Source organism: Mus caroli, unplaced genomic scaffold (assembly GCF_978045245.1).
Source record: "Mus caroli unplaced genomic scaffold, Mus_caroli_1 scaffold_11, whole genome shotgun sequence".
Classification (NCBI taxonomy): domain Eukaryota; kingdom Metazoa; phylum Chordata; class Mammalia; order Rodentia; family Muridae; genus Mus; species Mus caroli.
Genome location: NW_028227266.1, coordinates 109398665 through 109426405, shown reverse-complemented (window position 1 = coordinate 109426405; position 27741 = coordinate 109398665). Strand labels below are relative to the sequence as shown.

The 27741-nt window shown below is 54.7% G+C and overlaps 1 protein-coding gene across 6 annotated transcripts; it reads left to right on the top strand.

Moving 5' to 3' along the window:
- Positions 1-1576: 1576 nt before the first annotated feature.
- Positions 1577-26630, top strand: Pth1r (parathyroid hormone 1 receptor). Of its 6 annotated transcripts, none has more exons than XM_021171642.3 (16): positions 1577-1771; positions 3910-3966; positions 6355-6474; positions 16938-17040; positions 18799-18969; positions 20797-20907; positions 21009-21127; positions 21297-21391; positions 21626-21821; positions 22206-22359; positions 23660-23720; positions 24034-24100; positions 24337-24431; positions 25011-25152; positions 25235-25276; positions 26073-26630. In XM_021171642.3, exons 3-16 carry the CDS (start codon positions 6400-6402, stop codon positions 26451-26453), a joined length of 1812 nt encoding a protein of 603 aa, XP_021027301.1. In that variant the 5' UTR covers positions 1577-1771; positions 3910-3966; positions 6355-6399; the 3' UTR covers positions 26454-26630. The 6 variants fall into 6 exon arrangements, with proteins under 6 accessions (XP_021027301.1, XP_021027305.1, XP_085684197.1 ...); XM_021171646.3 differs by having other exon boundaries at positions 1579-1771; positions 18835-18969; XM_085828071.1 differs by lacking the exon at positions 1577-1771 and adding an exon at positions 3181-3200.
- Positions 26631-27741: the final 1111 nt, after the last annotated feature.

Sequence of the window (27741 nt, the reverse complement as noted above, 5' to 3'; positions counted from 1 at the left end):
GGTTTGAGGCAGCCACCTCACATGCCGGGCACTGGAGGCTGAGGTTGGAATGTGCTGAGCAGTGGCTGCTATGTGAATCATTATACCTCCTCAGACCCAGCCAGGGCTTCCAGACATAAACCAGCTCAGACTGGGCTCAGGCAGAAGGGCAGTCTCCATCCAGCCCAGGTCACTGAGTCCTGGGGGACCCTGGAGTGAGGTTTCTAGGATTCTGCATGGTCTCTGTGTTCCTGATTGTTCACATCTTCACCATCAGCATCCACTCTGGGTTCTGTTTGTTCTACAAACTCACAACGAAGGGTCAGCCTGTGTACAGGCCCCTGCCACTGTGCATAAGTAGATCCCAAGTCTGAAAGGTATAGCAATGTGTAGCCAGATGGAAAGGGATTCCTGGCTGCCTTCATACCAGGAGTCACATTCGAGTGGGCAAGCTGTCAGCTAGGGGGGGGGCTGTGAAGAGAAGATTGGAGTGAAAGAGAGTCCCTATGTCTCTCCTAGCCGAGACCTCAGGAATTTTTTGTTTGTTTGTTTGGGGTGTTTTGTTTGATTGGTTGGTTCTTGTTTCTTCTTTATTTTCACTTACTACACACACTCTCCCTCTTCCTCTCCCTGCCCCGTGTGTGTGTGTGTGTGTGTGTGTGTGTGTGTGTGTGTGGTGTGTGTGTGTGAGCCTCAGGAGTCAAACTCAAGCTATTAGGTTTGTTCAGTGGCAACCGCCTTTACCTGCTGAGCCAAAAACCCCACCCTGTTTTCCGAGACAGGGTCTCAGGGAGCCCACCCAGACCGACTTCAAACTCACCATATAATCAAGGATGAACTTGAATTTCTGATTTTCCTACCCTCGACTCCCCACGTCTGGGATTGCTGTGATACACCACCAGGTCCAGTTTAAATAAATGGTTCTGTGAGTTGCGTTCATGAGAGCCAGGTGCTCTCCCAACTGTGCTACATCCCTAGCCCTAGTCTCTATTTATGTATATCTACTCATGTGTAATGTGTGTGCCTGTGCCTGCAAGAGGCCAGAGAGCTTTGATAGCCTGGAAGTATAGGAAGTTGTGAGCCAACTGATGTGGTGCTGGGAACTGAACCAGCGTGTGTGTAACTGCTGAGCTGTCTCTCGGGTCTCTATAGTTATTTTTGAGGCAGGGTCTCTCTGTCTAGCCCAGACCTTCCTCGTGCTAACAAGCACTCTTCTACTGAACTCCAGCTCAGATGTCACTTTTTCTCCCTGGGATGTGACGATGACCCGGCCCATGGCCCCATTTTTTTTCAGGGTGCTTAAACCTTGAATAAAATCACTTATAGATGCCGTGTTTATACTTGGTGGCAGCCTGGGATTTCTGAGGGGTAGCAAGGGGGCAGAAGGATGAGACAGAGACAGGGATAGATAAAGAGGGAATTTGTCTTAGCAAGGCTTGGAAGGGCGAGGGGCGTCAACTGAGGCAGAGGCTCACTGGAGGCTGAGCTGGCCTGGAGCCTGGAAGGCAAACCCTTGGGGGTTAAGGGGAGGGCCTAGCTCAGGACTTCAGAACACTGGCAGGCTTGGGGTCTGGGACAAAGTCCTGAGCCAATACAGGGCTTGGTAAAAAATAATTAATTTTTCTTTTCAAGCCAGAGCTGGGACTTAGGCCGTTTCCTGTCCCCCCCACCAGCTGTGTCCTTGCTCAGGCCTGAACTGGAGACACTTCTCTGAAGTTCCATGGCCTCCCCATGGCCAACCTGAGTCAGCTCCTCAACCGGAGGCCCCGTTTGAAAGGCCTGTGGATTCCAGGTAAGTAGGACTCAAGGAGCCTGGCTGGGGAGACCTGAGTCCAGCTGGGAGATAGAAACAAGGTTGAATTGGCCCTGCAGTAAGCCTTTGTGTGTTTGTGCTGCGCTCTGGGACAGACAAGGCATGCCCTTAAGGCCCCATGTCATGACAGCAAGACACCTGTGACCATGACATCAGCCGGAGGAAGTCTGTACCTCCAGATGCCTTTGGAGTGTTTCCTGACTGAAATGAAGGCTCCTGGCCTCCTGAGCCCCCATCCTCCCTCCCCTCACCTTCCCCGAGGTGAGAAAGCCAGACCCTGCTGTAAGAGGAGGGGGGCTGCCCAGCCAGCTGCAATGGGAGCCTTCAGTGACTCAGCTGGGTAGGGGAGTGTTTATGAGCAGCCGAAATGGCTGTAAAAATGGCACCTTGCTTCCCTTAAGGCCTGGCCACCCTATCCTATACTGGCCCCTTGACTCAAAAAGTTTCCAGAGGGACCTGTAACTAGAGAAACTGGGGTTTGAAACCTGGGAGGAGTCTCAGCCCAAGGTCAGGGTTCAGCCACCGGTTGTAAATCAGACTGGGATAAAGGCTTAGCCTAGGGTCAGGTTCATTGTGGGGGCAGAGCAGTTTGGGACTAGAGCTATTCTTAGCTTGCAAGTGACTTTGGGGCTAAGTTGAGGATGAAGTACTGGGGAAGGGGGAGGGGGGTTTCTCAGAAGCTGATGTGGGCTAGTGGTTCCACAGAGCCTCCAGGTAGGTGACAAGGGGCTTTCTGAGAGAGTAAGGCCAGACAGACTACAGAGCTAGAAGAACTATTCAAGCCTGATGAACAAAGTGGTCCCAGGGGTTGTGGACCTTGGCTAGAACCCTCCTCAGAGTGATAGCAGTAGAGATGCCTGCCACAGCAGCAGAGGTGGAGCTAGAGTCCAACCATGGCTCTGGCTCTGCCCTCCAATGGTCACCTTATCTCCTCTTGCTAAGCCCAGGCTGGGGATCAAAGGGAAAAACACAGACCCACTGACCCTACTTAGGGCCTGCCAGTCAAAGGGTAAGACCGGCTCTTCCCGACCCTAATGTGCTACTAGTTAATGTGTGACCCCATCCCTCTCCCCATGGTGGCAATTTAACCCGAGGCCTGGGGCTGAGTTAGGTGATCACAATGTGGAAAGTCTGTTAGGAAACTCTGGAGTGAGGTACAGGAGTTACAGCTAGGGAAATTCCCCTAAGGGACCCAGAGACCCCATGCTGATCTAGTAATTGATTGCCTGGCCCACCCTGGGCTACCCAAGGACAAATCTTTTCTTTCATTTGTTGTTTTGTTTTGCTTTTACTTTTTGAGAGAAGATCTCACTAAGTAGCTCTGGCACCTTAACTTGCTGCATAGATCAGGACCTCCCCGACCTGTCTGCTTCTGCCTCCTGGGTGTGTGCCACAAACTCCCAGCCAGGTGCAAAGATCTTACTTTGTTTTCAAGTCAAGAGCTTTCTATGGTCAGAACTAAGAACCCTGCCCTATCAGCTCTTAGATTTCTCTCCGTCTCGATTCTGCCACGCGTGTTCTTTTCTCATCACCAAGGGAAAGAACAGTGGTCGACATCACGCGAGATTTGGGTCGCTTAGAAACACAGATAACAGAGACCATCAGAGCTTAGCACTGTGGGTCTTCCATACTCGAGCATATTTGGGGTAGGGGCAGATGTCTTCCTTTCTCAAAGAGCACGAGGACTGTATAAAACAGACGGGATCTCACACCAGGCACTACCAAGGGAAGATGTGGGAACACAAGTAAGAAGTATCCTCGGTACCAAAGCATGTTCCTGACAAGGAAACAGAAAAACCAGACAGAGGGGTGAATGTGAGCAGACCAAAAGTCTAGCTGACTGGGCCTGCTTTGGACAGTCATTCTGATGGAAGCAGCGGTCTTTGAATACCAGGGCAAGAACCTCAAGAGCAGTGGGCACAGAAGAGGGGTGTGGCAGAAGACAAACCAGACCTGAGGACCCATTGTCACTGAGGTGTGGGGCCATCCTTGAAGTGGAGAGATGGGGGACACTGAGCTCATTTGCATAGAATTTTGTGGCAAACCCCTGGAATGCATGGGTTTGCGCAAACCCTCAAGGACCCTTGAGTCAAGTGGACATCTTCCCTATTTTACAGATGAGAAGACTGAGACCAGGATACCGGGAGAGTCCTAGTGGGCAGGACACACAATTGGTAAGTGACCAAGCAAGGATGCCATTTAACCTGGTGGTATTTTCAGGTCACCACGCTTAAAATGGCTTCCTTCAACAGGCCTTCCGTTAGCCCTCTGTTTAAGCATTCTCGACTTTCTCTGATACCTGATGCTCCCCGCATGGTACTCAGGGAGATGGTAGGCTTGGAAGTCCAAAGTCTAGAACTCTGATGTCCAGCGTGGAGTCCATAAACTCCATTCCCATCACGAGCTCCCATCTCTCTCACTTTCCCCAAGTCAAGAGTCTCAAGACAGCCACCAGCCTTTGGAGGATAACGTGATGGAGGGAAGTGAAGTACAAGAATAGGTGTCCTAGCTGACCCGAGTCTTGTAGCCTTGAATTGGGGCTAGATCGAAGAACCAGGGATGCCTAGCAAGCAACTGAATAGGTTGAGACATCTTAAAATACCTGGAGTGGAAAAGGAACCCCTCTAAACCGGGAGTCCAACGAAGGTCCAGACCAAGGAGCACCACCGGAGTCTCCGGTCCGCTAGACCCCTGGACTAGGAGTGGGACAGGGGATGAAGGACCAGTCTAGGGCGGGGCAGGACTCGAGGGCGTTGGCTGCGTAGCCTGGCTCTAGCTGGAGGCGGAGCAGCTTCCCCAGGGTCCCCACATAGCCAGACCAGGAACCCCACGGGTACACGGGCAGCGCCGCAGTCCACGGCGCGGGAAATACCAGGCGGCTTCCCCAGTGGCTCCCTTGTGGCTGCCTGCTCATCATCCAGGGCCGGAAGATCGGGGGTAGTGGGTGGGTGGCCTGTGCTTTTCCAAAGGAAAGAATAAAGCAAAAGCGAGACAACGTCCCAGCCACGGTTCTCAGGTCCCGATGTCAGAGCTCCCTAGACTGCGTCCCCGCAACACTTATCCTTCTGCTGAAAGACCCGGGGCAGGGTCTCTGGAGAGATGTCCCGGGATGGGGGACAGCGGGCTCGGCTCTGTCCTGCACACACCCGCCTGAGAGGCAGTGGCGGGGGCAGGGGCGGAGGAGGCCCGGGGAGGGCGCGGAGTGGGGGGAGGAGGGAAGAGGCTCCGGGCCGCGGGGGGAGGGGAGCAGCAGACGCCGAGGCGAGGGACGCGTGAGGCGGGCGGCGGCTCGGAGCAGCGGCCGGGCGGGGGGCTCTGGAGGCCAGGCAGGCCAAGGGGGGATCCCGAGAGCTCCATGAAGTCCCCCCGGGGCTGCGGACGGGGCGCTGGCTTGGGGAGGCTGTCGGGGGGGCCCCGACATTCATGGCAAGGCGGGGGCCGCGGCGGCGAGCTCGGAGTAAGTCGGGGCTTGGGGGATGGGGGTGGGGGGTCGGGCGCGCAGGGCGCCGGAGGCCGGAGTCGGGCAGGAGGGGACTCGGGGCCCGGCCAGGGCGGGCCCGGCTGCTCCATCTCGGTGTCAGTCTGCGGCGCCTCCTCGGAGCCCTGTGGAGTCGCCAGCCCCGCTGCCGCTCAGTTAGTTCGGTGGCTTTTTTGGAAACTTGCAAATGTTTTCGTAGAGGAGGGGAGGGGGGAGCGAGGGAGTGACCGAAACCGAGCTTGGGGCCGCTGGAATAGCAGAGGCCAAAGCCGGGGAGCGCGGGGAGGGTGGGTGGGGGGTGGACAGTAGCAAAGGACCGACTGACAAGCAGACAGGCAGCCTCAGCGTCGGGGCAGCAGAAGCGCCCGTGCCGCTCCGGCGCACGCAGCGCGGGTTCGGAGGATGGGAAATGGGGTGCAGGGGGTGATCAACAAGGTCACGGGGGTCCAGACTGAGCCGGGGAGCCCGGCCACAGGGAGAGCCCGGAGCTGGCGGCAGAAACGCCGAAGGGCTCAGTGTGGTTGCAAAAGTCAGGATGGCATCCCCTAGTTGCACGTCCCGCGCAACTCAAAACGCGCCCCCTGCCCCGCCCCGACTCCCCTGTTGCCCACTGCCGCGGAGCTAAAAATAACAGCCTGGTCGCCCCCCGCAGACCGCGACCCCGACCCCTCCCCCGCCCCTCCCCCACTGGGCGTGGAGCGAAGCCACGGCTCCCAGTTCCCCCAAAGAGGGGGGAGAAAAAAAAGACAGAAAGAAAGAAAGAAAAGGCGGCGCGGGAGGGGAGCGGGGGGCGGGCCGGGGGCGGGGGGCCCAGCCATATGGATGTGATTTCTCCGCTCCGAGGCAGACAGGCCGCTCAGCAGCGCTCGGCGCCCGCCCGCCGCCCGCCCGGCCTCAGGCTGCCTCCCTCCCTCCGCCCTCCCTCTCTCCATTGCGCTGGTTCGTTCTCTCGCTCGCCCTCGGCGAATGGGCCCCGCGTCGGGCTCCGGGACCTCCGGACGCCCGGACGCCGGGGTCCCCTAGGCCGGGGCGTGGGCGGGGCGGCCCGGCCTGACGCAGCTCTGCACCCTCCAACCATCACCAGGGCCGGCGGCGGCTGCCCCGAGGGACGCGGCCCTAGGCGGTGGCGATGGGGACCGCCCGGATCGCACCCAGCCTGGCGCTCCTTCTCTGCTGCCCAGTGCTCAGCTCCGCATATGCGCTGGTAAGTCTCTCTCCGTCCACACTCCAACACAGGACTCCTGGAATTGCTTTGGGGTTCCTGGGACGAGTGTAGGCGCAAATTCTTGGGTTCTCCTTATAGTCTGAACTTTGGGATGGGACCTCTGCGCCCCCCTCCCCCCAGCCATGAACCAGGAACCCTGGTGTCTGCTCTGTTTGGGGTGTCTTACCATAGGTTCCAGATGCCTGAAGTTTCCCCACTTCTGAAGACTTGGCTTGGGGTCCTGGGTCTGAAAACCTGTGGTTGGAGTTCCCCTACACCATGCTTCTGTGAGCATATGGCTCTGGTCGTATGTATCTTTTTCAGTGGTAACTGTGCGATTCAGCGGGTTCTGGGTGTGGAGTCTCACACACTGCGCTGGGGGCGGGGGGAGCTCCGTTTTCGCAAGTTTTGTTTGCACCCGGTGCTCAAAGCTGTGTGCAAGAAGTCAGAAATCACTTAGACTTGAGGGTAGGATTTAGAGCCCTCTTCAGTTCTCTGGATCCTACAGATGCACAGATGTATGCATGAATGGGACCGCTTTACCCAAAGTGGAAATCGGTTTGCCCAGGGAGGTGGGTGTGGTACAGAGGTCCCCCAAAAGACACTGATCTCATAGTACACCTTGCAGAAGATATGTGCTGTGGGACATGAGTGTGCTGATCTTTGGGGGGTACCGTGCGTGGTCTGAGAGTGAATACCAAGAAACAGACTAGTGGAGAGGGCCAGACAGACAAAGAAAGGGGTTAGGATGAGAGCTCTGGACCCGGGCGGGGAGAGACTCAGAACAGAAGACAAATAGAAAGCTGGAACCTGACCTCATCTTGGGCTAGGGTCTGGTAGCCATTTCTCAGAGATGGGAGATTTTTCTGTCCTCTCATTCCCTTAGTGGTCCCATCCCAAGTGCCCAACCTATTCTTGAATCAGTTTTTGTGCCTGACTTTGAGGTCTTGTTGCCCCCCACCCTGTACCCCACCCCTGACCAAGGTCTAGAGAGACAGAGCAAGTACCTTCCTTCACAGAACAGTCTCACATTCAAGGACACAGGAGCTGTGGGGCTCCCCCAGCTCAGCCTACAGCTGTGTGACCTTCGACTCTCTTTCTGCACACCTCAGTTGCCCATCTGTGAACAGAGAGCACGAGGGAAACATTTGCCTGACACCCTTGCAGTTTGATGTCCTCCTCCTGTGCCCATAGCCTCAATTCTAGTCCAGCAAAGGACAGTCAAAGCCAGAGACTGTTCAGGAGGTGCTCCTGACCCGGGGGAGAGAGCTATTTGCTGAACTTCCCTCAGTGACTTCTGTGTGTGTACACATACACGTGCATGTGGCTGTTGGGTACAATATCCTTCCTCAGTGTGTGCCTGAATGTTTATCGGCACAAGGCTTTATGGGCATCTGAGTCAGTCCGTAGGGTTGTGTGTACTCTAGTTCACATGTGTTTGAAGCTCTGCATCCACACATGACTCCGAGGGAAGCACAGCTGTCTAATGCATGTGTGTGCGTGCACGTGTGCAGCCTGTGGGTGTGCACACGGGTCCATTGTTTGTTCATTTGTATTCAACAAATGCCTCTGAGTTTTCTGTTCGTCCGTCTGTTGTTCTAAGCGCTTTATAAAGATCATCGAGTTAGGTTTTACCCACAACCCTTTGAGAAAGGTACTTGCCCTGTTTTGTTTTGTTTTATCTCATGTAAATCCACAATCACTATGGCCATTGTCTCTTATGATAACCAAGCATCCAGCCCTGCAACCTTAAGTGTGGTGGAGCCCCTAGGGCCCCATAGTTCTCTGTAGGGAAGTTGACGTATATGCAGAGAACTTTCTGGTTTAGAAGAGTCCTAAGCTGAAGGCAGAAAGACAGATGCCGGTGTGGCTATACAGGGACCATGCCCTGACTTTGGACCGTCTCCACTTCAGCTCTAAGGGGTATATAGTCCAAGGGACGGGGGCGGGAGTATAGTCCAAGGAACAGGAGTTTGGCCAACTCACTCACCCACCCTGTGGGATCCCTGGGCTCAGCTGGAGTCAGCAAACAACTGGCAGCCTGCGCCATCTCTTTCCTAAGCCCGGGGGGTGGGGGGGCTCCTGCCCTGTCCCGACCCTGTCCCGATGTGTACAGGTATGGACAAAGACCATCCACATCAGCTGCCACCAAACTTATAGACGTGCTCAGCCAGATCCAAGTCCAGGTTCCTTTCTCCCATGACCTTGGCTGGAGGACCAAAGAGCATCCTACTGGGGGGACACTGACCACATCTGTCCTCACAAAGAAGAGTAGCCTGGAGAGGAAGATAGGAGTGCAGTTTAGAAAGGATAGGCTCTCAGCTTATGAGCAGGCAGAAGGATGGTCTTGTCCTCTGAGATTCCTTACCCTAAGGATGCCCTAGAGAGCCCTCAGCTCACATAAAAGTGAAGAAGCTGTAGCCAGAGAAGCTGCTGTTCAGCAGGAAGATGGGCCAGGACCTTCGGATAGGGTTCCCAGAGAAAGCATGGCCTCCTAGGCTGGCTGTGCAGGCAACTTTTCTGCATTTTTTTTAAACATTTGTTATTTGTGTGTGTGCCTACGTGTGTTTTCGAGAGTGAGTTCTTTCCTTCTACCGTGTATGCTTCAGGTATTGACTTCAGATGGCAAGAACTTTACCTGAGAAGCCATCTTGCCTGCCCAAAGGGGTTTGATTTTAAAAATAAGAGAGAATATGTATCAAGCAGTGGCTTTCCGAGTAGAGTCTTGAGCTAGAACTCGCCATATATGATTTCTCAATCCGCCCATTCCCCTAGCCATTTTATGGAGACATGGCCCTGAGGCTCACCTTGTAAGACGGGCAGTGGTGAGATCTGAACCACTTGAACCCAGGACTTCCGGTTTCTACAGGGGACTCTTCTAGGTGAGGTGAGAGCAAACTCTGGCCAAGAGGTCCCTCTGTGTCCCCTTGATTTTTCCTCTTTACAAACGAAACCTCTGTTGCTTTACCTCTTGACTTGTTTCTTTCACGGCTAATACAAGAGCACACGTTTATACTTGTTTTTGTATTATTTTAATCTCTGTGCATGAGTGTGTGTGTATAAGGTGTGTGGGGTGGAGGTGAGGTGTTCTGAAGGTCTGAGGATAGCCCGGGTGTTGTTCTCACCTTCCACCTTCCTTGAGACAGAGTCACCAGGTTAGCTGGCTTGCAGGCTCCTGAGGACTCTCTGGTTCCTCTTTATGTGGTTTGGGAATCTGAACTCCGCTTCTCATCGTGAACATCAAGGAGCGTCCATCTCCACTGAGCCATTTCAAGAATTCAAATGATACAAGAAATGATACAGGTCAAACAGAGACCATCTGTGGGCACTGCCGAGGAAATCCCTGTCCCCTTTGTAGAGAAAGACATTTGGTCAGCTTGGGGAGGGTCCTCTATCTCTTTCCCTCCTGTGCTTCACTTGACACCTCTTTGTGTGCCTAGCAAAGAGAATGCCGTGTCTTGATGTTTTCTCTGTTTTTAAGTAAGTTCCCTAAGCTTCCCCACGGGGCTGTGTGACACGTGCATGCATTGTTTGCATACAACTAGAGTTGTATCTTCATGTTTGTGAATGTAAATCTTTTAGGATATATATTATGTTTTTTTTTAAGTGTTTGTATATCCTTGTGGGGTTTTGTGTAGGTTTTGTGAATCCATGCAATGCTTGAGCATGTCAGGTCCCTTGGAGCTGGGGTGACAGGCTGTTTTAAGCCACCTGAAGTGGATGCTGGGAACAGAACTTGGGTCCTCTTACAAGAACAGTGTGTGCTCTTAGCCACAGAGCCAGCTCTCCAGCCCCCAAGTCCTTTTTTGTTGTTGTTGTTGATGATGATGATGATAATTTATTGTATGTTTTCTGTTCTGCCTGCATGTCTGTGCATCCTATGCATGCAGTATCTGAGGAGGCCAGAAGAGGGCGTCAGATCCCCTGGAACTGGAATTGTAGGCAGTTATGAGCCACCCTATGGGTGTAGGGGATTGAACCTGGGTCCTCTGGAAGAACAGCTAGTGCTTTTAAACAGAGAGCCATCTCTCTGGGTTCTTTTTAATCCTGTGTAGTACTTCAAAGTGTGAACTTCGCTAAACATTGATGAGCATCCAAATGGGCATTCGGATCCTTTCTCAGTAGTTTTCTCATTCTCTCTGCCTCTCTGTTTCTGTGTGTGTGTGTGCGTGTGCGTGTGCGTGTGCGTGTGCGTGTGCGTGTGTGTGTGTGTGTGTGTGTGTGTGCATGTGAGAGAAGTTCCAGATGGTGGCAGAGAAGCTCCTTGAAATGCCCTCTCGGTTCACCACGTGACTGTTTCCTGGTAGGATATTTCTAGAATTTCTCTTTGCTGGGTCTGAGAACATGCACATTTTTTATTTTAATAGGCATAGCCAAATTGCCCTCTAAAAGCTGTGCTGGTTTATACTCACCAGGTCTGACCACAGGGCCCTCTCCCTGCTGGGCCGTTTCACAGGATGTGCCGAGGGCCCTTTTGTTTCGTCTTAGCATTTTGATAGGTGAAAAAGCAGCGTCTCCAGTCATTTTAACTTATCCTCGGCCAATGATTTTCAGACCTGATACTTGTTTATGCTCCATCTGCCCAGAGAGCTCGCTCAGAGCCATTACCCATCTTTCTGTGGGTTATTTATCTTGTGTGTATTGATCTCTCGAAGCTTTTTATATCACCTGCCTTAAACACATCCTCTCCCCCACCACCACCCCCCAAATCCCAGAACTGCCTGAGCCCAGGACAGAGGAGGGGGACATGGGCCCTCCTGGGAACTTGGGTTTTCTTCGGAATGTTTTAATGAGGCGTCAAGCAGCCTCCCCCAGATTCCTGCTGTGGGCCTCTGGGGACACTCCCTGGTCCGGCTACCACATCAGGAAGGCAGCTATTTCAGAGAGCCCCAGGAAAAATAAAAGGTATGGTGGGGTTTTTGCAGGACCTTGAAAACGCCTTTAAGGTTACTAGGAGAGGGCAGAGTTTGCTCAGGTTTGAAGACATTGGAGACCCCCACATTCTCTAGGACCCCAGCTCCGGGGCAGCCTTGTGCCCATGCCAAGTGCTATGAGTTGCGGGTCTGCTGACCAGGCTAGTGTTAGGTTAGCCATCTCATCCTTCTGGGCTTCAGTCCTCCTGCCTTGCTCAGGTAGACTGAAGATCCACCCTGTCTTAGCAGCCAACTCTGCCATCCCAGGCTCCATCCCACCGCCTGCCCCAAAGGCGGCCACGCTGGCTGGCTGGCTGGCTGGCTGGGATGAGAGGCGTCACAGTGCCTCCCCCCCCCCAACCCCTCCCAGCCCCAAACACAGGCAGCCTGTTCAGGAAGGCCTGGCAAGGGGGAGAAAAAGTCAGCACTTGTCAGCCGTGGCGGGGCAGGATGAGGAGCCTGTCCCAGCCTGCTGTAGCCAGCCAGATGGACAGAGGGCAGCAAGGGACAAGAGAACAGTCCCCAGCCAGCTGGCATGGGTCATCGAGAGGTGCCAGCGTGGGTCCCCGTAGTAGAACCTGGAGAAAGGGTGCAGGAAGGCTAGAAGGTCACAAGAGGACCTCCTGAGAGCCAAATGTTTCCTTTTTACTTTGCCAGAGGCATTCACGGCTTTGCTTAACACCAAGGCCCAATTGTCCTCGACCCAGCTAGAGGGGTCAGCCTCATTCCAACATCAGTGCTGCTACTGCCTCTACAGTCACATCACCACTGCATCAGCTCTTTTTGTGGATGCTTGCTTGATGCAGCAAGGGTTACAGGCCAGGGTGCTGGTTACGCGATGTGATGGCTGGTGCTTCAGCAGCTGTGAAGCTGCACGTTTCCTTTGCTCCAAGATGGTTGCTTCGGTGTAAAGTACGCCTTAGCTCCAAGCCTGGCCCTCTCCTTCCAACTGTTCTCTAGGCCTCAGTCTTCCTTTTGTAAAATGGGTATGTAGTAGAAGTGAGGATGACCAGAGTGTCAGCAGACACAGACAGGACAGTGGGACAGGAGTGTCCAGGGGTGAACACCAAATATGTCTGCCTTCTCCAATGGCAGGCAAGGAGGCAAAGCACACTGTCCCTTAAGGGACCAGGCTAACCCTGGCAAGATGTGACCCAAGAGGGCATCCTGCTAAGAAAATATTACGCAATAGAAGCCCCTTGCACAGAGGCACAAGTGTTGGATCTGAAAAAGGAACCCCTGCATGTCCTCCAGTTTGTCTGATGACGGGTAGATTCTTGACACGTCTGAGATCACAGACGTAAATGTGTGGAATCTGGCAGGGAGAAGAGGAAGTTAAGAGTGGTGGCCGTCATTTGGGCGATGGTATGGACTGCACTGTCTTTACCCTCATCAGTCACCAGCTTCAACACCGCACCCTGCTACCTCCGTCCTCACGGTTCTTTATTGAGGTCTCCCAGGGATTGGGGTCTCCTGGGAGCTAAACTAAATTAGAGCAGCCTAGCCAGGTATGTGGTGTCCGTCTGTAACCTCAGCATGCAGAGGCTGGGAGTTCTCAGATCATGGGACTGAGCTTCTGAACCCAGGGACAGTCCCTCTGACGGCACGGGCACCACCACTGGCTCGGCAATACTGGGTGCGTAAGTTTCCTGCCCACCTCAGCCCCTGTCTGTCCGTGGATGATCTCGAGCCTCATAACCCCGTCTTGGTGTCTCGGGCCACCCTCCAAGAGCAGAGCTAAAGTTACGTCAGCCCCTGTAAGTTCACACACTCTAGATGTGCTGTGTTTGTACAAGAAGGCTCTATGCCGTGCTGTTGGGAAGGAGCGCTATGATAGGTGAATCAGAGAGAACTGTCAGCCTCATCCATAAAGGGGAAGACAGGATTCAGGGCAGGTGTCATACTCTCATTGGTGATACCTAGCCATTACCCGATCCCTAGTTCCTCAGTCTTGCCCCTGAGACTCAAGGTACACACATTCTGGACCTAAGAAGATGACGGCCTGATTCCTTCATACTCAGGAGCTTTGCCAAGAAAACAGCTCTCTTACAGGGGAAGGAGGTGACTGGGCTGGGAAGGGGGAAGGGAGCAGCAGACAATGATGATGTCTGTCTGGTCAGAGTTGTCGGCATCTCTCCCCCTCATCCCTCTAAGGCCAGGATAGAGGACTGGTCATCTTTGCGGGGTGGGGAGGGGGGGAGAGGCGGGGGGGGGTGTCTGGCAGTGACCTGGAATGGTGGTGTGAGTTCAGGGGGCAACCCAAGCATGCCTCACCCAGCACTGCTCCCATTCCTGGCCCTCAGGGTCCCACAACCCATCAGCCCTTTGCTGTGGACCCCTGGAGACAAGGCTGGGGTTGGGGTGGGGGTGGGAGTGGTGAGTTAGTCCTGTTGCTCACAGAAGCTATAACAGCAGCCAGCTTTCCTCTGCCTGCCCTGCCCCGGCTTTTGAGGCAGTAATAGTTCATTTAAATCCACAACAGCCTCACTGTCACTCTGATTTTACAGGACATCTAAAGCACTGAGCTTAAGCGACTTTGCCAGAGACACTGGTCAATGGCCGAGGTGGGATTTGGCACTAGTGTTAGTGGAGAATCCCTGACATGCGACTGAAAGAAGACAGGCTGTCTGAGCACTCCAGATGGGGAGTTGTGTTCTAAGGCTAGCAGGGAGGAAGCCCTGAGTAGATGGCTGTCTCTTCTCTTTGGAGAAGTGTTTCCTCACTCTGAGCCACATCCGGCATGGCAGCTCTGTCTTCAGTGGTGTGACAAAGAAGTAGATCTTAACGCCCAGGGAGGTCAGAGGCAAGGCCATTGCCCTTGGGGACGATGAAGGCTTATGGGGGAGGATGCTAGAAGTATGTGGCCTTCCCTGTCCACGAGACAAAACTCTGGAGAAGGAGACAGGTGGAAGGTTAAGCAGCCACCCCATCCCAGCCTCTGAGTGGTCATGTTAGTCAGTCTCAGGGTGTTAGCTGGGAAGTTTTCAATCCACAACTGCTTACCTCTAATCTAGGCCACCAGGTTAAACTCCCTGGTCACATCAGTGACTAGCCTGGCCATTGGGAAGCTAATGCATGGGCAAGTCTTCAGAGATGGGAGCTTTGGTCAGTCACGTACGCCCACTCCTTAAACTGGGACAAAACCATGGTGAATTATAGATCTTGGGAGGGGTGGAGTTGAGCAGAAGGAAGGGACCATAAAAGAATGGATACGGGGCCGGGCGTGGTGGCGCACGCCTTTAATCCCAGCACTCGGGAGGCAGAGGCAGGCGGATTTCTGAGTTCGAGGCCAGCCTGGGCAACAGAGTGAGTTCCAGGACAGCCACGACTACACAGAGAAACCCTGTCTCGAAAAGCCAAAAAAAAAAAAGAATGGATATGGTAGTGAAATGGCCAGACAGTGGTATGGATGGTGCTTAGGGAGCAAGTGTGGTACTATTAGTGATGGTGCTGATGTTGCCTGTGGTGGTGCTGATCTTGATGGTGATAACGTAGGCATTCTGGGGATGCTGTGATGGTGCTCGGTGTAATGGTGACGGTAATGGTGTTGGCCCAATTAGGGCAGTGATGGTGGTGGTAACGGTGGCTGTATTGATGGTAACAGCAGTGCTCATGGTGTGAACGGACCTGTCAGCAATGGTGATGGTTATGTGGGTGCTGATTGGGAGGGAGTAGTAATTGATGGAGATATTAACCCCAGTGACTGAATGAATGGTAGGGAGTAGATTCTGTCATCGGAGTGAGGTTGTGTAAGAATCGGACCTCCAGTAGCTGGATCTCCAGTGTCAGAGGCATTAGGAGAGCTTCAGGGTGGCTTTGGAGGTCTCTGGATCTTACAAGCCTATTTGTCCTCGCTGATCCTTATCAGCCTGCCCCAGCCAGCTCTGTCGTAGGTGTGGTCTGAGCACTGGGGAGGGGTTAGAGCAGTGGGGCCCGTAAGCCCAGGGGAATCCACTTCAGCCTTCCTGGGACCCCTAGGCATGAAGGCTAGCTGAGTCCTGAGGGTCCATTTCAGATCCAGGCTCCGGAAGCAGCAGACACAGACATGCATTTTAGAGAGGTTCGGCAACGCTCCCAGAAACCCTCACAAAGTCTCTAGCCCACAAACATGTACACATGCGTTTTCACAAACACAACAGGCTCCAGGGCCCAAATTTACGAGTTAGGCAGTTCCTTCGTGAGGACTTAACAGAAACGGGGCACACACAGAAGTTCACACACTGGCCAGACAGCGTGTGCGCAGCCAGTCACACGCACGCGCAAAGACGCTAGCGCACCTCCGCTAAGTAAAACCAGCAAAACTCTGCGGAGCCAATTGGAGACTCCTTGGCCTGAAAGCCGGAGCAGCTGCCGCCAAGAGACGCGGTCAATTAACTTCTCCCTTCAGCCGGGCTCCCTGACCCGGGCCGCCAGCCCCCTCCCGCCGGCCCGCCCCTAACCTGACCCGCCTCCTTCCTTCCAGGCCTCCAAGTTCTCTGCCTCTCGTAGCTCCACCCTTACTAAAGAGACCCGCCTACATGGCCAGGCATGGGCTGGCAGAGCTGTCTGTTCAGGGTGATCAGGCTGTGTTCTTTGGAGTTTAAGGAAGAGGTAGGCTTTCTAGGGGAGTCATGAGGTCTGAGGTACATGGCTCTGACTGCCCCGGGCTGTCCCAGAGTATCCCACCCGGTACTCCTTCCAGGCAAGATGCTGGCCCCAGCTTCCAAGTCAGGGGAGACTCAGATCTCTTCCAGCAGCCACCATCTCAGCAAGAGACTCTCCCTGAGCCCTTGCACTATTCTCTCTTCCGGGGTTAAAATGATGTTGCTGGGTCCCCGTGGGTGTACAGAGTGGAAAGAGGACATTCTTGCATAGAGGTCAGCAGGAGCAAAGGCCTGTGCCGAGTTACACATGTCCTCCGCAGCATCTGCTAGGATGGAGGAACTTCCAGTGGGATGAAGGACTCCTATGACTGCGCCAAGCTGCATGTGGGGGTGCAGCCCAGCCCACTGCTTCTCTATTTTCCCTCTTTGGGGCTCTCAGTAGGAAGGGTGACACTCTGACCCTTCACTGGGAAAAGTACCGGCTGACCACTGGGTCAGCATGGAAAATGGTGGCTGTCATGGTCCCCGGGGGCCTTGAAACTTGAAGGAATCCAGGCTAGATTTATCTCCTCAGAGTTCAGCACTCCTGATCTAACCCTGGATCACCAGCAGGCAGTCAGGACCCCGTGAGGCTCCATCCTGGGACATTCCACCATTCCCATGCCCCCCCCCGGGGGTACTAGAAAAAGAATGCCAGTGGATGCTGGGTTACTGCTGGACAGACAGACAAGACAGCTTCAATTCTTTTCTCCTCCCTGCAAGGGAGCAGGTCCTAGCCATTGAGTTACCATGGCTTCAGAACTTTAAAAGGGAGGCTCTGGAAGGCAGATGCTCTCCCCAACTCCCCACATTCTCTCTAAAGGGATCACTTTTCTAAATGGGGGAAATCCCTGGGGAGGTTGCATGAATTTGGAACCAGCTGCCTCACCTGGAAGTGCTGCCTACAGTCTGACCTTTGGTTTGGCAGGTGGATGCAGACGATGTCTTTACCAAAGAGGAACAGATTTTCCTGCTGCACCGTGCCCAGGCGCAATGTGACAAGCTGCTCAAGGAAGTTCTGCACACAGCAGGTGGGGGTGGGGTCAGCATGTGAAAAGGGTGGGAGTCTAGGAAGCAGGGGGACAAGTGGGTGTAGGAGTTGGAGGCATTAACCTTGGGTGGGCTCAAGAAAGGGAGACCCAGCCAGAGTAGAAGCCTAAAAGAGATGGATCGGGCAAGGGTGAAGTCAACAGGCTCAGGCGATCCTTACCTTCCGGGACTGGGGAAAGTGCTGTCTGCCCACCGGAGCTCTCAGACCCAGGCATGGCCATGTGGGGGCTGGGGAGGGGGAGAGAGACAAAAACCTTTGGAAAACTTGCTGAAAGATGTGTAGGTCTCCCTTTGCAGATGGAGAAGGCAGACAAAGCATGGGGTCCCAGTGGATTTAGATAGGGTTGGGCAAGCCAGGGACTTTGCTGAGGGCGCTGGTCCCTAACAGGGTGGCCTGGGCCAACTTCCTTAAAGAGAAGATTAGCCACACCATGCCTGGAAAGATGGGAAGCTCTCTGAAGCAGAGCTCCTGCATAGAACCAGCGTCCCTAGAACTAGATAGGACAGGGATGTGTGTGTCACTCAGCGGATAGCCTGGACAGAGGGTGCTGGACTGTGTACGCACGCGCGCGCACACACAGCGTCTCTAAGGGACCTTGGCCATGGGTAAGGAAGGCTCTCCCATCTCCGGTCTCCTCTCTGCCCCCTTCCGTGAGTCTCTTTCCTGGAAGCAGGTATGGGCTACATTGGCATTCATCCAGGCTTCTGAGCTCTGGCCAATCTCATCATCAAAGGGTGCCAGACCCTGGCTTACTGTCTGTCCCTCCAGAGCAGCTTTCTCTCTGGAGCTGGCTCTTGGGTTACTGGGGGCTGGGAGTAGAGCATACCCAGGACACAAGCAAATGGTGACAGATTCTCTATGAAGCAAGAGGACTTTGTTCACATTCGTAAAAACTTCCTCTGCAGGCCAAGCTCCACCTATCCTGGCCCACCTGTCACATAGAGGGTAGGGACAGATGAACTCCTCATATGATCCTAAATGGGGCCCTCTTCCTAGTTATGGAACCCACAGTTTGGGTCCATCTCTGGCTCCTCATCTATCACAGAACCCCTCCCTGAGCGAGAATGCTGTCAGTCATTGTCACCCCAGTCCAGGTTGCCTGGACTCAGCTTCCCACGGACCCCAACGTAGGAGGGTACCCAGGGTACCCCAGCTTGGGCTACAGCTGAAATCACACAAGTCAGGTAGTGAGGACTTTCTGGCTAAGGACAGAAGCCTCCAGTGTCTTTTCAAGGAGGACAGGTCAGGCCCCAGCTCAGGTGGTGTCTTCAAGGGCTCTTGTAGAAACTGCAAGCCCCTGACTCGAGTGTCTTAGGGCAGAGGGTGGAGAAGGTGGGCTCGTGTGTCCACTCCTAACACAATGCACTCTTTACTCCTGGCTGTGTCACCCACACAGCAGGCTAGCCCGACTCACCTTTACCTCCATCCACCTCTCCCAGTTTCTGCCATGCGCCCTCTGGCGGGCTGTTTCATCCCCATCGTGGCTCTGCCTCCTGGCCTGCCAGCCTTTCTGCTTCCCAGGTGACCCCAACTCATATGTCAGTCACCCCCTTTGAACCACATCTGCCAACCACATCTGTTTCCTGGTTGCTTCTCCACCTAGCAAACACCCCCGAGTCACTTGCTTGTCCTCCCTGATCTTCCAGCAGCCTGAGTGTCAGCATCCTTGATAGGATCAACTCATTGTAAAAAGGGGGAGCCGGTGAGGGGACGGGCAGTAACCAGGGCTGTGTTACAGCACAGCCGATGGCTAGAACCACCCCGATTTCTCCAGCCAACATAATGGAGTCAGACAAAGGGTGGACACCAGCATCTACGTCAGGGAAGCCCAGGAAAGAGAAGGCACCGGGAAAGTTCTACCCCGAGTCTAAAGAGAACAAGGATGTGCCCACCAGCAGCAGGCGCCGAGGTATGTCTGTCCATCTTGTGCCCTACCCCTCCTTAGGCAGTCATTTGTCCAGGCTCAGATCCACCTGTCTCCACCAATGTGAGTTCCTACAGAAAGTCAGAGACCACAGCTCCCTTCCCAGAAAAGCAGGCCAGGAGGCATCATGCATGGGGGTGGGGAGTCAGGTGAGTTGGGAGGCCTTAGCATACAAGGAAATGTGCAGAACAGATGCACTGACACTCCCCAGAGAAGGACCCAGAGCTGCAGGAAACCTGTGATCCACTGAGGTAAAGAGAGAGGACAGAGTCCTGAGAGACTAGTCAGGGAGAGATGCAGAGAGACAGAGAAGGGAACAAGATGCTCAACCCAGAAGTCTGATACGTCAAAGGAAGTACAGAAAGACACATAGTGGGAAGACCCACAGACACAGCGAGAGATGAGGGCAGCCTCAGAAGGGTGGAGGCAGACAGTGGGACAAGGAGAGAAGAGGAGAGAGGGAAACAGGGTTGCCTCGGGGAGGTGAGGAGAGACAAACACAGAGCCCAAGCTGTGGCCACAAGGCCAGTTAGAGCCAGCAGGGTGGGCAGCAGATTCCAGATGGGCCACATCTGGGAGCCTGTGGTCACCCTGTGGCTCCCCAGGGACCAGAGGGAATTGTGGGCCTGGCCGGGTGGGGCTGGGAATATGGCGCCCAGGACAGAGAGCCTTTCACCGAGGGCTGGGCGGATCCAGCCCTCAAGGCTGCCTTCCAGGGAGGTTAGAGAGTCCTGTGGTCAAAGCCTTGCAGTGGGGGGGGTGGGGGGGGGTGGGGGGGAGAGGGGGCTGTAAGCTGGTGTGGAATGCAATGATCTAGAGGCTGGGGACCCTCTGAGGTCACTTAGCATGGCTGTCAGGGCTCCAAAGTGAGACGTATCACTGTCCTTTGAAATTCAACATTAGTGCTTGCTCGGATTTAGAGGATGGTACACCTACTGAGTGGTCGGTGGTGGGTCTTCCAGGCAGGCCTGGATAGAAGGAGTCTAGGTTGATATCCGTCAGCTTCCCAAGAGGAAATGGAAATGCAGAGAGGGGGGGGCACCTGCGTGAGGTTAGCAGCGCTTTAGAAGTTCAGCTGGCACAGAGAACCAGACTTCCTTCTGTGGTCTCTAGGGAAGAGTCACGTAGGGAGCCTTCAAGCTGAAGGAAAATCTGAGAAAATGGTTCTTCTTCAAACTGGGGACAGGTGGATCCTTGTGAGTTCAAGGCCAGCCTGGTCTGTCTATAGAGTGAAACAATGTCTTTTTTTTTTTTTTTTTTTTTTAAGTCTCCTCAGAGAGCAGGCCTGGCTGAGCCCTTGCGGCCAAGGCCTGCTTTGTGTAGCTTCAGCATGGCATCCACTGCTCTTGACCTTTTTCAGACCAGGTTGGGACTCGTATCAGTATTTCCATCACGGGGACTGCAGTAAATTCTCTGAAGCCGTTGGGTGTAGGGAGTAAGGGGATGTGGATAAAGGTTCAACATATTCTTTCGGGACTGGTGAGATGGCTCAGTGGGTAAGAGCACCCGACTGCTCTTCTGAAGGTCCAGAGTTCAAATCCCAGCAACCACATGGTAGCTCACAACCATCTGTAACAAAGATCTGATGCCCTCTTCTGGAGTGTCTGAAGACAGCTACAGTGTACTTACATATAATAAATAAATAAATCTAAAAAAAAAAAAAAACCAAAAAACATATTCTTTCTAGAATGCCCCAAACCTGATGTTTCCAGTCACAGGGCACACTGCCCCCCCGTGGGAATCAAATCCCAAGTGTGTTCATGTCCCTGGGCCTTAGCTATGGACCTGACTTTGTATTTTCTCTGGGCATAGGGCGTCCCTGTCTGCCAGAGTGGGACAACATCGTTTGCTGGCCATTGGGGGCACCAGGTGAAGTGGTGGCAGTACCTTGTCCCGATTACATTTATGACTTCAACCACAAAGGTGAGGCTAGCCAAATGGGCGGGGACACCTAAAATGGAGTTCAGAGCCTCAGTGGCTCCAGATCTCCATTTGCCTGTCCTGACTGTCCCATGGCCCTTCAGGCCATGCCTACAGACGCTGTGACCGCAATGGCAGCTGGGAGGTGGTTCCAGGGCACAACCGGACGTGGGCCAACTACAGCGAGTGCCTCAAGTTCATGACCAATGAGACTCGGGAACGGGTGCGCACCTCCTCCCTCCCAAGCTTGACCCTTAAGACCACACCTGCCCCATTAGCGAACCTCAACCTAGACGCTCCTAGTCTCTACTTCTCCAGCAACCTTAATTTGTCCTCCACTTTGCCCTTGGTGCCCATCCTGAGTCCCAGTTTTCTGTTTCTCACCTGCGCAGGAGGTATTTGACCGCCTGGGCATGATCTACACCGTGGGATACTCCATGTCTCTTGCCTCCCTCACCGTGGCTGTGCTCATCCTAGCCTATTTTAGGTGGGCAGGGCGAGGAGTGGGGCGAAGGCAGGGCAAAGCCGGCGAGGGGTGGAGCGTGGTCTAGGGTGGGTCCGGAGGGGTCCAGGGTGCGAGCCTCCTTTCTCCCCCTTCACTGCATCCATCCCCCCTGCGTGATGTCCCCACTTATGGCGCACAACCCAGCTTCCTGCCCACCGCTGCGTCCTCCCCCCCCCCCACCGTGCCCTCACCCACGGTGATGTCGCACGCCCGCAGGCGGCTGCACTGCACGCGCAACTACATCCACATGCACATGTTCCTGTCGTTTATGCTGCGCGCCGCGAGCATCTTCGTGAAGGACGCTGTGCTCTACTCTGGCTTCACGCTGGACGAGGCCGAGCGCCTCACGGAGGAAGAGTTGCATATCATCGCGCAGGTGCCGCCTCCGCCCGCCGCTGCCGCCGTTGGCTACGTGAGTGCCCTTCTGCCACCCACCATGTCCCTCGCACCTGCAGTCTATCCCTCCCTCTGCCTGTCTCTTGCTACCTCCTCCAGCTTCAGGCCAGCAAACCCACCTCACAGGGACTCTCACGCGGCTCAACTCACCCCACCACCACCTACCACCCCCCCCCCCCCCCGCTTACTGCTAACGACTCCCAGTGACCCCTTTTCCCCAACACTGGAGCCACCCCAGCCTCTCCTCCCCATTGCCTTGCTACCTGCTGCTAACACCCCACCCCCACAGCAGCCCAACCCAGCAGCCTAGAGTTAACTTCCTTCTCCCCCTAATGCGACCAAACCTTGCCTATAGGATGCAGGTTCTACCTTTTGGAACTAACTGTGGTTGGTCTCTTAGGCTGGCTGCCGTGTGGCCGTGACCTTCTTCCTCTACTTCCTGGCTACCAACTACTACTGGATTCTGGTGGAGGGACTGTACTTACACAGCCTCATCTTCATGGCCTTTTTCTCAGAGAAGAAGTACCTGTGGGGCTTCACCATCTTTGGCTGGGGTACGGAGACCAGTGTGGTGGGTTGGGTCCTGAGTAAGGCACTCTCAGAGGGCATGTCCTGCCTCTCTTGTTTTGTAGCACTCTGGGGGCCTGCCCATCCTGCTGTGACTTTAACTCCATTCCAGATTTAAGGGGCTCGGCGTGACTATGGGCGGGGTTCACGGGTAGGGTTCACCGCGTGCTGTTGCCTTGACCTGCCTGGCATTTCAGCTCTCCTAGGGTGATAATTCCTGGGGATGAGATGAGGTTAAACTTGGGACCAGAGTGAGATCTTCAGTCAGCAGTCAGCCTGGGGTTGGGGGTGTAGTCTGGAGCCTCCTACCCAGATCCCCGAGGGCGAGGGCGGGGCTTGCATCTGTTACCAGGAGGTGAGGTCCAGAGCCACAGGACCAGAGCTCAGTCCCATTTAGCTTCAGCCTCTCTGCAGCCTCTGCAGCGCAGCGGCGGCTTCCCGGGATGCTGCGGTCCTGCCATCCCCCCCACCTGGGCCCTTGGATCAGGTTACTGATAATTGTTCATCACTGCTGGCAGCTGCAGAGCTTGGCTGGGCCCTGGGGAAAGCTGCCAGACTGTGGAGGGGTAAGCCCATGGCTCAAGGCTCCTGGGCTCAGCATCTAGAGAACCCTCATCTCCACAGCCTCCTTGGCCCTTGGCACATGCCCTATCCCTGACCTCACCATGGCAAGTCCCAGAGCCGGGCAGATCTGGGCCTGGTTCCAGGAACTAACACAAGCTGCTGGCTAGAAGGCATGTGGGTGGGCTGGAAACATGTGGATTAGGGAGCACACAGAACCTTATGATCTGGGAATGTCACACCCTTACCACAAACCCAGGTGACACCTTTTCCCTCCAAGGATCCACCAGGCTGGGAATGAAGCTGAGGGAGGGGAATCGGGCTCCCTTCACCCTGGAAGATAGATAATCTTTACTTTATCTACCTCATCCATGAAAAGCTAGGACCTTTCGATCCAGGCTTGGAGAGGGAGTTTCCGAACAGAAAGATTGCTAGTCACCAGCTCTCTCCCCATGGGTGCTCTAAGACCAGAGCAGAATGAGCTGGGACAAGCTGTCCATACCGTGTTATTTTTTGCATATGCCCAGCAGGTGTGCACAGGTGCTCACGGGAAGCAAGGAAATGGGGCAGAGAGCTGCAATGAGTCCTGAGGGCTGGCCCCTCAGGCTGTTAGGTTGGCATTAAATAGCCACGTGCCTAGGGTGAGGGATGGGGGCAGTAGACTGAGGAAAGTCACGAGGTTTGGGACCGAACACACAGCCCTCACCGAGTCCCCTCTGCACGCAGGTCTGCCGGCTGTGTTCGTGGCTGTGTGGGTCGGTGTCAGAGCAACGTTGGCCAACACTGGGTAGGTCAAGTGGCAAAGTATATGTGTAGGGGTGGGGGAGCCGGGACCTTGGCACAGCTGGAAATGCTCAGGTTCCCTCTTCTATGAATCATGGGGGAGAAGCCGTGCACCAGCAGCTCCAGCCTCAGGAATTCCTGATCAGCCTTCAGCCAGGAACCACCTCAGAGTCACAGGAGGTGACTCCCAGAGAGGCCCATGAGTGCCTGAGGCCTGGACACATCCAGCTCTTGTCCTGTGTCCTTAAAGGCTCACGTCCAAGCAGGACAACTCCAGGTCCCAGGTGGCCGGTGGCTAATGCTTCCCCCTCCCTTAGGTGCTGGGACCTGAGCTCTGGGCACAAGAAGTGGATCATCCAGGTGCCCATCCTGGCATCTGTTGTGGTGAGCAGGGCTTGGGGGCAGCGTGGTTATGAGCCTCGATGACTAACCCTTAACAAGAACATCTGTGATGGCTTCCCTGGATCCCAAGGACCAGAAACCCAAAGACCTAAAGACCACGTGATTCCTACTGCAGACTAGATGGGGAAGCTAAGGGCCCTAGGAGCCACCTAGAGACACAGTGACAGAGTAGGGCCCATGGCATGGCCAGTCTCCTCCAATCAGGCTCCCTCCCGCAGCTCAACTTCATCCTCTTTATCAACATCATCCGGGTGCTTGCCACTAAGCTCCGGGAGACCAATGCGGGCCGGTGTGACACCAGGCAGCAGTACCGGTAAGTTCTGGCTCTTGGGATTTGGGGTGGAATTCAGGGTACAAACGCCATGTACCCAAGTGAAGACCAGGTCCCATGGCTGAGCTTGTGAGAGGAGCCTCTGGTTCTGGTCCACTCCAGCCCTGCCGGCACAACAGCGCTGCATCTCACTCTGCTATCTGCTTTCAGGCTTTACACTAGAGTGAGGTCTGCTAGTGTGCTATAACCCCCAGCCACCCTCAGACAGCTGCCCCCTAGGGAATCAAAGGGACAGGTGGGTAGAGGCTGGCTCCAATAAGCCATCTCCTCAGGAGAAACCCAAGAGTTAGGTCACAGGAGAAAGAGTGCATGCCAGCAGGTGCAAAGAGCCCAGGGACACAGCGGCTGCACTTGTCTACCGGAGGACAGCTTCCAAGAAGCCCAAGTAACACTGCCTCCTGGCAGGAACCATCCTTGGCTGAGCCGGTTGCCAAGCCACAGTTGCCAGAGCCTCTAGCTCCTCCATCACTTCTGGAGCTTGGGCCTGGGGTGGGGTGGGAGGAAGAAGCACTATGTTGTAGGGCGAGGGACGTGGCCTAACCTGCATGCCCGGATGTGCAGGAAACTGCTCAGGTCCACGTTGGTGCTTGTGCCACTCTTCGGTGTCCACTACACCGTCTTCATGGCCTTGCCGTACACCGAGGTCTCAGGGACACTGTGGCAGATCCAGATGCACTATGAGATGCTCTTCAACTCCTTCCAGGTGTGCGGCCTGCCTGGGGTCCTGGGGAGTGCACGGGGTGGGGCCGAAATGTAGTCCTGATTGTGTGTGCCTCTCTCTACAGGGATTTTTTGTTGCCATCATATACTGTTTCTGCAATGGTGAGGTAAGCAAGGGTGAGGTGGCAGGAGCAGGCAGGGGTGAGGTGGTAGGAGCAAGCAGGGGTAAGGTGGTAGGAGCAGGCAGGGGTGAGGTAGTAGGGGCAGGCAGGGGTGAGGTGGTAGGAGTAGGCAGGAGTCGTGTGGTAGGAGCAGACAGGGGTGAGGTGGTAGGAGTGAAGTGGTAGAAGGCAAGGGTGAGGAGGTAGGAGCAGGCAGGGGTGAGGTGGTAGGAGCAGGCAGGGGTGAGGTGGTAGAAGGCAGGGGTGAGGTGGTAGGAGCAGGCAGGGGTGAAGTGGTAGGAGCAGGCAGGGGTGAGGTGGTGAAGGCAGGGGTGAGGAGGTAGGAGCAGGCAGGGGTGAGGTGGTAGAAGGCAGGGGTGAGGTGGGAGGAGCAAGCAGGGTTCCTCAAGCTCTGTCCCTCCATTCTCTCACCTGCTACCATTCTTTCTTTGCTCCTCAAGAACCTTCCTTGACCACATTGTGAAGGTAGAGAGAAGGCTTCAAAGATGACTCAAGCGTAGAATATACTGGGATGTGTGGGCTCTTCCATGGGTGCCATAGCAAAGTGTCCCTCAGTCCCAGGGAGGAATTTTTTTAGAACTCAGTCTGAGGGCTCAGCCATCTTTGGGCCATCTAAGCTTTTGGGTTCTGGCTATATGGCTTTTATAGTCTGGGGATTGGGCTCAGATTATCCTTGGGCTTCTCTAGTAGTCTTCTATCATTTAATGTGGGGATGGTGGCAGGGAAATATGGGTGGCAGGGTTAAGGGCACACCTGACTGCCACCTGTCTATCTCCCCAAGGTACAGGCAGAGATTAGGAAATCTTGGAGCCGCTGGACACTGGCATTGGACTTCAAGCGTAAAGCACGAAGTGGGAGTAGCAGCTACAGCTATGGCCCAATGGTGTCACACACGAGTGTGACCAATGTGGGCCCCCGTGCAGGACTCAGCCTTCCCCTCAGCCCCCGCCTGCTTCCTGCCACCACCAATGGCCACTCCCAGCTGCCTGGCCATGCCAAGCCCGGCGCTCCAGCCATTGAGAACGAAACCATACCAGTTACTATGACAGTTCCCAAGGACGATGGCTTCCTTAATGGCTCCTGCTCGGGCCTGGATGAGGAGGCCTCTGGGTCTGCGCGGCCACCTCCATTGTTGCAGGAAGAATGGGAAACAGTCATGTGACTGGGCATCAAGGGGCTGGACTACTGGCATGGGCAGATGGACAGATGGACCAAGAAGCCAGTGTTTGGCTGGCTGTCTATTCAGGACTGGACCAGAAAGACAAAAGGAAAAGAGGAAAAAAAAAAAAAAAAAAAAAAGAAGGGAGCTGTGTGTGGCTTCCTGTGTTGTGCTCAAGGATGCCTGGATCTCGAAACCATGAGAGAGTTTGGGGAGTGCTCTGCACATGGTTGGGAGAAAGGCCCCAGTCTCATTATGTAGGAAGGGTCTAGGATTCGGGGATTCAGCACTGTCCAACAGAAGGGGGACTCTGCTCTCAAGGCCCAAAAGAGGGCTTTTGAACTAGCTCAGTTAGTAGTGCACTTGGCCCAGGACACACGAAACTCCCAGTTCTCTGGAGATGGAGTCAAGAGGATCAGAAATTCAAGGACAGCTTTGGCTACATAGATAAGTTGGGAGGTAGCCTGGGATACATGAGACCATGTCTTACAAAGCAAAACAAAGCAAGCATTGCCCAGAGAGGGTTATGTGTGCAGGAATCACAGCAGCCAGGTGGACCTACGAGGGAGCCGCCAGCCTTCCCTGTTGTCCTGAGTGCACTTACGAGTCAAACTTCCATAGAGCAGCTCTTCGACCTCCCAGCCCCAAGTCACTGAGGCCAAGGCTGACAGCCGATACCTCAGGTTCTTGATTCACTCTCAAGTTTGAGACCCTGCCACCAAGTGACCCTTTCCCGCCTGACGGCCACACGGGTGGCCTCCGTACACAGCCACAACTCCACATTGGAAGGGGGATTCCTCTAGCCCAGGGTGCAAGGACAGTGGGAGGTGGTTGCCTCTGCCCTGGCTCTGGAAGCCAGGAGTTTAGGCCATAAGGGTCAGCTGGAGAGCAGGCCTGCAAGGCTAGGCCTGTACATTCACTGAATAGCCAGAACGTTTGCTCAGGATCCCTACCTGACTCCCCATCCTCCGGGCCGTGCTGGTCCTGTCTTGAACCATTTATGGGCTCTGAAAAGGCCTGATGCTCAGGCCGCATGCCTCTACATGGGCTGCTTGGCTCACTGTGCAGTCCAGCTTTTGTAGCGTTTGGTGGGTCTGTCCCTCCCTTTCTCAGTTCAAGCCACCTTGCTTTTCCTCCTCCACCCCAGGCCTAAGCCGTCTAACTCAGGCACGGGGTGATAACGGGTAACACACCTAGGCCAACCCCGGCAGGCACCCTTGATGGCCAGTGGGACAGACGACCATCCAAAGTCTTCCCAAAGTTTCTGAGCCAGGCTGAGTTGGAGCCCGCG